This window comes from Porites lutea, chromosome 8 (genome assembly GCF_958299795.1).
Source record: "Porites lutea chromosome 8, jaPorLute2.1, whole genome shotgun sequence".
Lineage (NCBI taxonomy): Eukaryota > Metazoa > Cnidaria > Anthozoa > Scleractinia > Poritidae > Porites > Porites lutea.
Genome location: NC_133208.1, coordinates 21041974 through 21054774, shown reverse-complemented (window position 1 = coordinate 21054774; position 12801 = coordinate 21041974). Strand labels below are relative to the sequence as shown.

Sequence of the window (12801 nt, the reverse complement as noted above, 5' to 3'; positions counted from 1 at the left end):
ATTCAAAATCTATGGCTCTGGCACTGTCGCAATAAGCTCATGCATGTTTAGAATGGAGACCAATGGAGAAATTGATCACCTTCAACATGACATTTGTGGACATTTCATACAAATTCACTCTTGCATAGGTATTTTTTTCTTATGCATGTACACGAATAACTATGAACACTTGCCTAAGTGATAAAAAATTTGAACTTTTAAAATGGATTTAGTGCTTTTCAATAATCTTAAGTCATGATCACTTTAATAATTCTCATGAACTCCATCCTGAATGACATTGCTACTTGTAATTTTCTATTTCAATAATAAAATTATGTTTGCACTTTAGTGTTACAAACAATAGTTGTCAAGTGTGATTGTGTACCAAAGACAGGGCAAACACTTTTATAGCTATAGTTCACCTGACAATAAATTTGTTCTCCAATTACCAGAATTTAGTTGCTATTTTCACTGCAGCATTATCTCCTACCATTGCCATCCACTCACTGCTACTGACACATTTCACAAATAATTATTACACTTAACGGTGAGGTTTTATTAAGCAAATGCAACTGCATATTAGCCGGCAGTTATCCACCATTGCCCCCATTTCCTTTTGACCATAATTACACGTGTAGAAGGGTCAAATGAGGTGAACATGGGATGGGACCTATGCAGCATTTGCTAACAAGAGCAACCCCATTTAAATCTCAGAAGATCCTTTTTATAGCCAGAGCACTAGGTTCAAATTTAATCCACAGGGGACTAAGTACATCTCAACTTCCAATATTAGACCCGCCCTCCCCAGTTACATGATTTTTATTATTTCTCTCCTGTCCTCCCACCCCTTATGGGCTTCCCCCGAGCTTTGCGAGGTTCTGTGATACACGTATTTCTAGCAACATTTTATCCATAATCTCAATAAGACTCTATTCTCTATTTTCCAATTGCCCATAATACACTCTGTTTGCCCCCCCAAATTCTGCATAAACCATTGTTTTTAAATGCTCCTGGGAGTATTGCATTTTCCCAAGAGCATTTTAAGACAATAAGTTATGCAAAATTTGGGGGGCAAACAGAGTGTATTATGGGCAATTGGAAAATAGTCAATGGCATTGTTGTAAATGAAAAGTAGATGTTTGTAAAATTTTTGCAATAGTGCGTTACAGTTTATATCCATGATGTTCCGTTGTTCCCTTTTTTTTTCTTTTTTACTAAATAAAGGACTTCCTTTTTCTTCTGTGGGTGAACCTCTACATCATCACACACATATATTTACATGGCCCTCCCCCTTTTAACGGCCCATTTTTCATGACCCCTCCCTTTCCTGAGTCTCAAAAAGTTGTGACCCTCCTCTGTTTCAGCCCCCTCTCCCCCGCTGCTAATTTCCGACAAGTCCCTTACCTGGTTCATGATTTTTAAAGACGCTTTACTCTTCTTGAATGAAAATTGCTGTCTTTGTAAATGTTTCACCGAATTATATTAATTTTACTGATTGTTAGTAAGTCTCTTTCGCAATTTTAATCGCAGCGCCGGTTGTTTTCAGTTGAACATAAACATCGCATGCAGGCGAGTACTCAAAATGCCGCGAGTAAATATCAAACGCATTTAAAGAACACACATAACAAAACTATAAATAAAGAGAAATAAAAATTAAACATAATAAGTTCTTTATCACGTCGAAGCCTAACTCTATTAATTTTCATTCAAACAACCGACAACTCGCACTGTAAATTTGGTGCTTGACCAAAGTGAGAACCCGTTCGTCTGGCCGTATAGGTGATTTTGGGAATTTTTTTATCGTTTTCACTAAAAGCCCAAAACTATTACCCTGCATGCATATCACATAGGAGCAGATTTTTCCGACTGAACAGTCCCGGTATTATAGAAAATTCTCTTCACGTAAACGTTTCATAATGTGGCCAATTCAATATTTGTTGTGCAGATGAAGCGGGTGCTTCCTTCGTCCTGGATATTGAATGAGTGCAAATTCTCTCGCAAAATTGTGAAACACTACAGAATTATAGGTTTAAATAGGGCGGAAAATAACAAATTCTGTTGGAGCCTTGCACACAGGCATAGCACGATTTTCCTCACACCTTATGTATAAAAGAATATTTAGACCCTGTTTACACGGAGTGGGGGACCCCGGTCTAGTTGGGTAGGTTTCTTTTGTTTTGTGTCCCCCAGAGCGTGAAAACAAAAGAAACCAACCCCACTAGACCGGGGTCCCCCACTCCATACGGGCCCTTAAAAGGCTGGTTTACACGCCACCAGATTTGTCGCCAACATTTACTTGTAAAGTAAACTTGACGAACACAAAAAATCCGCCCTAATTATTTTATTTTGGCCTTCCTTTTAGACAGAGGAATGCAACGTGTAAATTGGCTGCAACCAAGGACTATCGTTTGTTGCATAAAATTATATTTCGGGGCTGTCCAATTATCCACAGTCTCTTCAACGGAGTCGTTGCCTAATGGAGAGACTATGAATTACCCTTATAAAATAAAGGTGCTGTAGGTGGGTGACTGGGTTATTTTGTTTGGGAAGAATTTGTTTTCTAGGCCTAATCTACTGTGATCGAAGATGATTGCTATTCTTCAGTGTACATAAGACTATTAAATCGATGTAAAATCACTTTCCCTCAAAAGTCACATAAATGTGCCTCATAGTTAACCGATCAATGTTTATTAGTTGATTTAAATAATGTATTTACCAACGGGTGCTTCGCTTTTAGCCCTGGCTAAATCTATATATTATTTATATTATATATTATACTATATATTATTTTTTCCATTGTACCTAGCATTTTAAAAGTTAATTAGGTCCTTTCATATATTATATGTTGTCTATCGTACTTTTGAAATTATATTCTATTTTTGTCAATAAAATAACAACAACAACAACAATAATAATAATAGCCGAAGTTTTGAAAACATCCCTCAAAAAGGCTCAGAATGTTTGCATAGAAACCCGGCGATAGCCGGGTTTTGGTGGCTGCGGTGAGAACGTTCATAGGGCGCTTACCGTCTTGGTTGGTCCCACCGTCAAGCCCAGACCCTGAGCTAATTTCCCCCATGGGGTGTGAACAGGCCTTCATGTCAAGCCCTAGTAAGTAAGTCTCAGAATATTCACTGATCATGTGGTTGGTTTAAGTTTGTCATGCCAAATTCTTCAAATGTTTCAGGCCGATTGGCTAATGGTGGGATTCTTTGCACCAATGTGCTCGGTTGCGAGGCTGTGTCAGGTCAGGGGGATGTCGTCTTAAATTCTCTGCTTAGGACCTCAAGATGTCTCGATCATAGGGCCTTAAAGCTAGAGACGACCAAGTTGAGAGTGTCTTTTTGATAGACTGGAATATTTTTTTGCTAATTAGGAGTCAAGAAGAAAGTCACCTTAGGAAGCTTATGGCTAAGAGCTGAATCTCTTAACGGTATTTGCCATTTGCCCCTTTGTTGAAGTCAAGTTAAGCTGTCCGCCAAACACTTTCCAGTGGGTGCGATTTTCGTAACTTCGGCTAGATATATATCCGACTAAATTTATAAAAACATGGCTTCACTGATGTAGACTTATGGGTAAGAATTTTTTTTCCAACACTATTAATATGATCGCACTTGATTAGTAATTTTCTCTTTTTGTTTTAAAATCACTTAAGTATAAATTTGTTGGTTTTAAGTAATTAAAAGTATATTAAAGGACGCCTCGCTTTTAGCCTTGGCTAAATTGTACTTAAATAATTGTAATCATGGTCAGCAGAGGCCTGATTGAGCTAGCTCGGGAAAAGGGGAAACAATTTACTTGCCAGTCAAAGGCTCTAGTGAACAAGGGTTGTGTCAAAATAGCCCCCTCCCTACTCCACTACTATTGCCCCCCCCCCCCCCCCCCACCCATGTCAGGGACGCCACTCGCTGTTTGGGTTGTCTCTGGGCTTTCTGCCTATGCTAACTACGACGGCAAGCCCCCTGAAATTTTTGAGACCGCAGTTTCCACGTTTTAACGAATTTAGACAGATGTATATATCTAGCTGGATTATTGAAAACGTTAGAACCACATAGACCTCTTCCGTCAAACAGAATTTTTTTCCGGCTAAAACCAACGTTTGCTTGTTTCTCTTCGCCTCCTTTCTTCCTCCTTGCTCTTTTTTTTTTTTTTTTAAGTGTGATTTTGCAGCTTATCGGGCGCAAAAAACCTGTCTTTTGGTTCTTTTCACTCAAATGTCTCCAAATTTCGCTTGGTTCGTTTTCAAAAAATCGGCTAAATATATATTCATTTATTTTAAGCTTTAGCTTGTGTCCACATAAATCCGTGTACAAACTTTTTTGTTCGCGGCTTCCACATCTTTACTATATTATGGTACGTACTTTTCTCTTTAAATAATAAATAACACTCTGATACTATCTGTACAAGAATTCAAGAGTCCCCCTATGTTTATAAACGTTTACGATCCCTGTCCTCACGAGAATGATGTGGCGATTAACATGGACGGGTTTTTGTCGTAAACGATCTGCAGAGTGGACAAGCAGGTAAACAGATACCTTAATAATGGAAGCCGCGAAGAAAAACGTTTGCACACGGATTTATGTGGACACAAGCTAAAGAAATGTGGGTACACTTCCAAGGTGGTCCATCTTTTCCACGCTCGTTGCTCCTTCCTTCCGCTGATAATTTAGTTCCTTCTGCCGCCTTTTTTTTCCTTGCAACTTTAATAATGTACAGACAGCAGAACGCGACACAACAACAACAACAACAACAACTACCGACGTGGAACCAGCAGTAATGATAACAATCATCTTAACATCGTCTACGGAAAAAAAAAAAAACAAACAAAACAAGGATATTTAGTTAAACAAGATGAATCACTTTCATAGCGGTTACTCAACTATTGCTAGCAACTGTGTAAAAGACATTCAGGATAACAACGTCACCTTGAGACATAAAGCGACCGATTCAACGACAATAGTAATGTGGAAAAGATGATTTGCACACACCATTGTGCTTTCATGACAACACAGTCTTCAAATTGTAAACAAACCGTTTTACAGCACTGACTTTTTGCTGTATACTACGCGCCATGATCGGTCGTTACTCATGATCTGTCAGAGTAAAGACACGAATGACATCACAGAAAAATTGTGTTCTCTGTTTTCTCTAAAGCGGAGTGCAGTTTACAAGATGTTTGCATTACTCATTATTTTTTACTGAATTGAGCAAGCGGAGGCCGCTACGAAATATGGTCTTGGCGACTTCAAAACATCCGTCGACCAACTGTAGCCTGCGTAGCTGGCGGTATTGTGTAGTAGTCGAGTGAGATTTGGCGGCGGAGCCGTTGTAATATAGTCGAGTGAGATTTGACGGCGGAGCCGACACGAGCGGCGAAGCCGCGAGAAATACCGCCTGCCAGAGAACCATGATTTTTCGAATGCCGCCCAGTTTTGTCACGTTAGCTGATCCCAATTAGGGAAATAAGCGTTGACAGGCTAAACACGACTCCTACGCTCTTTACAATGTGAAACGTGACCTTGTGAGTTTGCTTGAACAGAGGTTTTTTTATTTTCTCGGCTCTCGCTCGAAGGTTACTAGCACTACACAGTGCATGTATCATTCTAAACTTTGACTGAGTAAATCTTTTTTTGCAACACTAGGCTTAACATTAAAAGGTCATGAAGCTGGTTTGTTTATACATGCATACTGAGTAACCATTTCCGGTGGTTTATTCTTCTGTAGGTAGGTGTTCCTGATAGGATTTGATCTCAGATGCAGTTGTAAAGTGTTTTAATTTTCTTTGACCTTTGTTTCTTACGGCTAGATTAAGACAATTCCAGCGCTGTGAAGTTTAAAGACGCCATTTCGGCAATTTGGTCATCAATTATGCTCTTTCTAAAGCGGAAATCACAATCACTTTACATGTACGTCTTCTCCAGTTTGCCATCTGCTCCCTAAATTGGGAAATATACGCGAAGGCTTATCTAACATGATTGACATATGTATGGCCCTCGACCAATCCGTTTCCCCGCACACTGGTGTGCGGACCATTCAAAATACCGGGGTTTTCTGGCAGGCGGTATTTCAACCGCCTCGTCCCTACTCCTTTTTTTTGGAACACGGCTCCGCCGTCAAAACTTTCTCGCACCCACACAATACCGCCAGCTACGCAGGCTAACCAACTGCAACAAATAGAGCTCTCCTTTTCTGTTCATTGTATGAAGCAAGAAAAAAAATGCAATGTGTTCGTTTAGTCACAGATCCGAGAAAATGGCGTCAAAATGAGGTAAGAACATCGGACACAGGCCGATCACCACACTCTGACGTCAATTTCTGTCTTTCACTGAACAATGGCAGGAAAACATGGAATCTTTTACCTAAATAGAACCCTTTACGGGGTTTGCTACACATTTAAGAAGGTAATGCCGCTTCTTTCGTGCTAAGCAAATCTCCTCTGCGTACCCATAACTTGTACATCGTTGGTTAAAAAATGGCAATGGACTGTGTTTAAAATAGTTTTTTTGACCGTATTGTACTATCGACCAAATTGGTCATGTTCCGAATAGAAAACGGCAATAAGGTTGGCCCACCAGTTTTTGAAGATGGTCGTGTTGTTGTAGTAGGTCTTTTTGAGGTGCGGCTTTTAGGTTTCCTTGAAGGAGGCGAACTTGTTGAATATGTTGCAGGTTTAACCTTTGTAGAAATCGTCGGAACATGTAGGTTCTTTGATAGGGGATCTTTCTCTGTTCCGTACAGAATTAGCGACCAGCTGTAAAGTGTACCTTAAACAAACAATTAAAAATAAGAAGTCAGAAAAATATTAGATGAAGTCGCTAGGAGAAATTCTTATTTATAAACAAGAATTTCATTATCAACTTAAATCAAGCTTTAGATGACTGGTGTAAACAAAAAGCGACATTCTCCTTAGAAGGTACCTCTTGATAATGAAGAAAACACCTAAAAAAATACTGTTGTACAATCCTGGCAAAATTGCTGACAGGCGCTTAACTTATTTCCGGTCTATAAACTGGACAGTTTCAAAATCGCCTGCAAGTAAGCGACAAAAGCTACCTTAAACAGATATGTTTCCATGTCACAACCAGACTTAAGTAGCGTCAAAGTAAGCATGTATCACCACCTTCCACCCGAGTTTTAGAACCTGTTAAGCTTAACAATAATGCTATTAGCCCATTTGTCCCTGAGCCGCCCGTAACCCCCCGTGCGGATCCACGTCCCTTCTACCGCTTGCGACGTCATTAGTTTCATGGTCAAGGACAAGTTTGTCCGCTAACTTGTGCAGAGTGAAGAGATCTTTCAAACCAAACCAGAGTGAGGTCAATTTAGTCACGGGCACCGGAGAAAAAGGCAAAAAACCATGTAACATTGACCTGACATTTTCCATGAAAATGATATTCCACTTTTACCTCTTCCTTTCATCTAATGCTAAGATCTTTACAGCTTTCCTAAAAACTTTTCCCACCATAATGAAGGCTACTAAATGCCCAGCGAAAGAAAAAAAAGAGAGGGCAAGAAAAGCGAAAAAGGAGGGGAAGAGGGAAACGAAAAGTAAAAGTCAAGCCTGTTGTGTCACTTCTAAAACCAAAACTGTGACTGATGAATTTTTTTTCAGGCGTTCTTTTCGCAACTGCAATAGTTGCGTCTATAACTGCAATGATCTTCTTTCATATAATTCTTCACCCAGCAGTTCTCATGTATCATATATTTTTAACTTCAATAGCATTATTGTTAAGCTTTTATTCTTTGTAGTCTTTAAACAGCAGGACCTGTTTTGATAGCAGTTTTCTCTAAAACTGACGCAGTTATTCTTGATAAATATACATTATAACGCATTATCGGCCCTTTACCTGATTGGTTTATCCGATGAATTTCACCCTATCACGCTATTTTACTTACGACGGTGAAACCACAATTTACGCACAGCAGCGCTGCAGCTGGTGAAGTACATGCATTTTGTTTTTCAACGTAAACATGGTCGAAAACAGAAAAAAAATTAAGATAACGACATTTGGAAGCCGAAAATTTGCAATTTGCAGCAAAACTAGGAGCATTTCTTTTAAAGCTCTCAAAAAAATCAGGAAATGGTGCAACAAATGAAAGCACAACGCTGACTTAAATTTTTTTTTACCCCAGTTCAGCTATTAAAATGAAGTAATTCTGCAATTAAGTAAAATCGAAAAAAGCCTTAAGGGTACTGACATCAGGGGCGACACATCAGCAACTGATGACGACTTGAGTCGCACAATTAGTAGAAAGGGATAGAGACATTTGCAAGACAGTTTTTGTTGAAATATGGTACGTGACTGAGAACAAACTGATCAAATAAGTAGCTATTACTGTCGATAATTTTCCAAAGTTGATTTTTCTTATTCATTATTATCTTTTTATGCAAGGGGTTCTAATTGATTCTAGATACAGATGTATAATGACATGCTTATTTGCGAGGGAGCTTATTTAACTTTTTCAGGGCGATTCGAAGGGCTCGACAAATAACTACATAACAGTCTTATTACGCCCGGTTTAGACGCCGAATTTTTCATGAGCCGAACCTAATACATTGAATTTAGTACATGAAAAGTTGGGCGTCTGAATTAATTAGGAACACCTGTTTCAATTTGGAACGGCTAAGCCGTCATTTTCGCCCAGCCCGGTCGGGAATTTTCGCCTTAGTTTGGTGCGACTTTGGAACGGCTTTGATTCAGACGCCGAACTTTTCATGTACAGAACCTAATGCATAAATTATTATAACGTATTTTGTAAGCAGTTTGACAGAAATGAGCATTTTTCGCCTTTTGAACTTTGTTCAGCTGCAATTAAGATAGGCGTCTGAATCAATTCAGCTGGTGTTAATAATTTGGGTCGGCCTCAATTCGAATTAGGTTCGGCTAATGAAAAGTTCGGCGTCTGAACCGGGCCTTAAACTTATTTTATATACGGATAAAGTATTTGGCCTTTTATGTTCATAATTATGATAGCAAATGACTGTTTCCCGCTAATGTTGTTTATTTGCGCCCTTGCAGTGTCATGTGTATTATCCCTGGCACTACGTTGGCGTAAACAAACAATACTACCTCAAAAATTCATTTTATTCCGTTACTACACTACAACACTAAATTTCAAATACCCCACCGTTTGTTTTGTAATTTTTGTCTACATTTTCAATTCTGAGCTTCCACTGTCCTTCAGGACTTTCTCCCCAACTGAATAAAGTAGTGATATGCCAGTTTGTCAGGTTTCTGTATCCATACACGTTGTCCATTATCCTCTGACGAGTCAATGGAGATATGGTTCCACTAGGCGCAATGAGCTCCAAATACAGGTCTCCACGACGCTGAAAAACTAGATTTACCCTCACTTGGACGTGCTCCAGGAATTTTATCGAGCAATTACCCACTGTCGCAGTAACGTCTGAAGGTATCACTCTGTCAAAAAAAAGTGCTGTTAGAGAGATTTAGCAGCACATTTACGTTCAGCGGCAAACAGCAGCGATGACCGCGTGAACATATTTTTCAGCCATTCAGTAAGTTTGTCACTTATGACGTGAAGGTGAGTTTCACTCAAAAGGTTACGCCATAGGATTTCCTCCAAAAAGTTTAAAACTAGAATGAAAATAATTTCTCATCACAAGGTCTGGGAGTGAAAGAGTTAAAGAGTATTGGGGTATTTTGGGGGGCAGGCGAGTAATTTTTTAACGATTAATTCTTTTACTCCTCTTAAGAATATAATGTTCATTTTAGTACCAACCAATGATGTGTTTACCAGCCGTGAGAATGGTTAAGTTTAAAAATAGTTGAAAGAAGAGAACAAACAGTGGGCGGAATTGTATACGGCTTCATTCACAAGTTGTTTGTTGTTTGTGATAATCAAAAGCACTGACATTAAACCATTTTCCTTTAAAACTTGCGCTCTTATCAGTACTAGCTAAAAAAAATTGAATTTTATTATTTAGACAAAATATCTTACGAGAAAATCAAGGTAATCAACCGGGGAAAACCGCTTAAGTAACACAAAATGGGCGGCTATAATGTCACTTAACAATTCAGACAAACATGGGATATGGGACTACAAACAGAGCAAAAATGTCGACTACACAGTGCACAACAGCTAGATTGCAGTACTTATAGCATAGGTTAAAGCTGGTTAAACCAACAACAAAAGAGCCCCGTATACAACAGCAAGAAAGCAAGAAAAGTTAACATTAAAATTAATTTAATTATTTTTCCATCCGCAAATATCCTAGGAACTAATCGAGGTTACAGGCAGACGGACTAGACCACGACAAGACTTCACAATACAATAAATATAACCTAACATAAAACAAACTAAGTAAATAATGATTACGAAGAGGGACTAAGATAACGTGGAAACAACTTTTTAAGGCGGGGGACTTCAACTATTGCCGTCTTCTGACCGCAAGAAATTTAGTAATAAATCCTTTCCCTTTATCCAAAAAAAAAAACGATCGCTTCTGAGTGTTTTAATTTAATAGGGAATAGAGTTTCAAATTTGAGTACTGATTCTCGTGAAAGAGGCAGACATTTTATGGGTCCTCGAGACCTTTACATAAAAAGATTCCTTAGAGATAGATCTTTTTCTGTAGTTACTGATCATCATCAACAACAACGAAAAAAAAAGGTTCAAACCTATTTTCATCCCTGCCCTTAATCTCACATCTCAGTTGTGAAGGCACTGTATTCCATTGTTTGGCCAAGTAGACCATCATGCCACCATCCATAAGGCCAAAGCCAAAATAGCCACTGACAGATAAACCAGCCTTGTTCTTTACCCAGAATCCACCGGTGAGTGGATTTCCTTCTGGTGCGTGTCTCGCACTTCTTACTATAATGTGTTGTACATCACGCCATGTAAGGGAGGGGCTTAAAAATCAAACACAGTAGTTTAAAAAGTAAGTAACTAACTAAGGAGCAAGCAGGCAGGTAGACAGCAAATAAGAAAGTAAGTAATACAGGCTAGTTAGTAGGGACCTTAAGCAAAGACGTTTTTGAGTGACGCACGTCAACCGGAAGTGAGGCCTTCTCCGTTTTTATATGCCTTGACGCTAACAAACTTGTATTGCTGAGTTTCTTTTCTCTTTTAAAGACGATTAACCCGAGAGTTTCAATCAAACCACTGACCAGTGATGCAAAAAGTCCACTTCCGGTTGACGTCCGTCGCTCAAAAACGCTGTTGCTTAAGCTCCCTAGTAAATGAGTAAATGGGTAAGTAAGTGGGGGAGGTTATGATGTTGTTTTAGGCCTTTTTTGCTGTGGAATCTCATTAACATGTGGTGCAATACATTAACAGTCAGGTAGACGGCAAGTAAGTAATTAAGTAATACAGGGTAGTTAGTAGTGAGTAAGTCAGTAAGTATACCTTCTGTTAAGGTGATGTTACACAGGACGATTCCCAACGACGACTTTAAGCGCAACAGAGCGCTGTAACATTGTTGCGACATTGTTTCGAATGGTCACGACATTGTTCCAACATTGCAACGCTGTTCTGCGTTAACAATTGTCGTTGCGAACCGTCCCGTGTAACATCACCTTTACAGCATATCAAATCACACCCGTCCGCCCCGAGCGACGTGTTGTCGCAGGGGCGTCCTTTCCTCCCGAGAGTAAGTAAGTAAGTAGCATAGTGGGGGATATTTCAGGCCTTTTTTGCGGTGGAATCTCACTAACGCGCGGTGTAATACATTATTTTATTTTATTTCATTATTTCACGAGGGTGACATGTGACAGTAACTACAATCGCAGATAAGATTGTGGTTTTCTTAGAAAACAAAACTGCAATGATAATAAACCTACAATAGCAATAGCCTACATGTACAATCTACGCCAGGTCATTTAAATCTTAAACACCAAATTTTATGTTGAGGAGTACATAAGGGCACCGTCAGTCTTATGGAAGGGTGGGTCCTGGCCGGGGGTAGGTACTCATCAAAGTTTTATGTGGGGAGACTCCGCCCCAGAGTCCAACCTCCTAGTGCGACAGAAAAAGTATCTTCGTATACCTTCTATTGACAAATGGTACCCCTTCCACATACCTAGTTTAGACTTTTGCATCTCTTTTAGCTGCTGTTAATGCAGGGGGAGGAGGAGGAGGGCGGGAGGGGGGGGGGGGGGGGCGGGGAGCTACTTCCCATACATTCTCTTAAATGAAATTTAAACGATGTTCTCACAACTTTCAAAGCCCATTACTCAAAAACCAAAGATCAACGGGTTATGAGAAGGAATAAAATTATGGCGGTTGAAAGCGGCACTGTTTCTCACCATTATTATTTTTATATTTTTATTATTTTTTACAATTATTGAATTACGTTCTCTGCGCTTCGCTTCTCGCTTCTAAAATATTTACTGGGGGAAACATGCTACAATTATCCGCTGACCAACACGCGAAGTGACCGCTTTGCAAGTTGTGAGAACATCATTTCTCAGTCCCATATCTCGTCTCCCCCCTCCCCCTGTTCCTACCCTTTTACATAATTCAACTAGTGAAATCTCTACCCTTTTATAGACCTTAAACGTGAAGCCTGAAGGTATCCCTTTCAGGCCGAGCCTCTTCGTATAGGCCCTTATAGGGAGTATACCCTGGGGTCCTGGTTGATCCTCTTTCCTCATTCTGAGCCTAATGGTTGCACGGCAGAAGATCAAACAACATTCATAGCATTAAGACTTACTTCGCTTCTAGTGTCAACGCAATAAGACCTGAAGCTATCGCTGTAGCTGCTGATGTTGCATCGAAGATTTCAATACATCCTGATTTCTGATCAGCAGTAATCTGCGGAATAGGACAGATCTCTAGACTGTTGCCTGAATAAGA

The 12801-nt window shown here is 39.6% G+C and overlaps 2 protein-coding genes and 1 pseudogene across 3 annotated transcripts in view; all 3 read right to left on the bottom strand.

The window, feature by feature from the left end:
- Positions 1-1285, bottom strand: part of LOC140946619 (uncharacterized) — a 56093-nt pseudogene extending 54808 nt beyond the window's left edge.
- The window catches only part of LOC140945339 (uncharacterized), a 554440-nt gene that overhangs the window by 188667 nt on the left and 352972 nt on the right, over positions 1-12801 (bottom strand). The window lies entirely within an intron of this gene.
- Positions 3872-12801, bottom strand: part of LOC140945620 (furin-like) — a 44193-nt gene continuing 35263 nt past the window's right edge. For both annotated transcript variants that reach the window (XM_073394640.1, XM_073394639.1), the window contains exons 9-13: positions 12659-12759; positions 10623-10856; positions 9109-9401; positions 6552-6743; positions 3872-4780 (exon numbers count right to left, since the gene is read on the bottom strand). In XM_073394640.1, coding sequence (XP_073250741.1) covers positions 4572-4780; positions 6552-6743; positions 9109-9401; positions 10623-10856; positions 12659-12759 — 1029 coding nt within the window. In that variant the 3' untranslated portion in view covers positions 3872-4571. The remainder of the gene's footprint in view (positions 4781-6551; positions 6744-9108; positions 9402-10622; positions 10857-12658; positions 12760-12801) is intronic.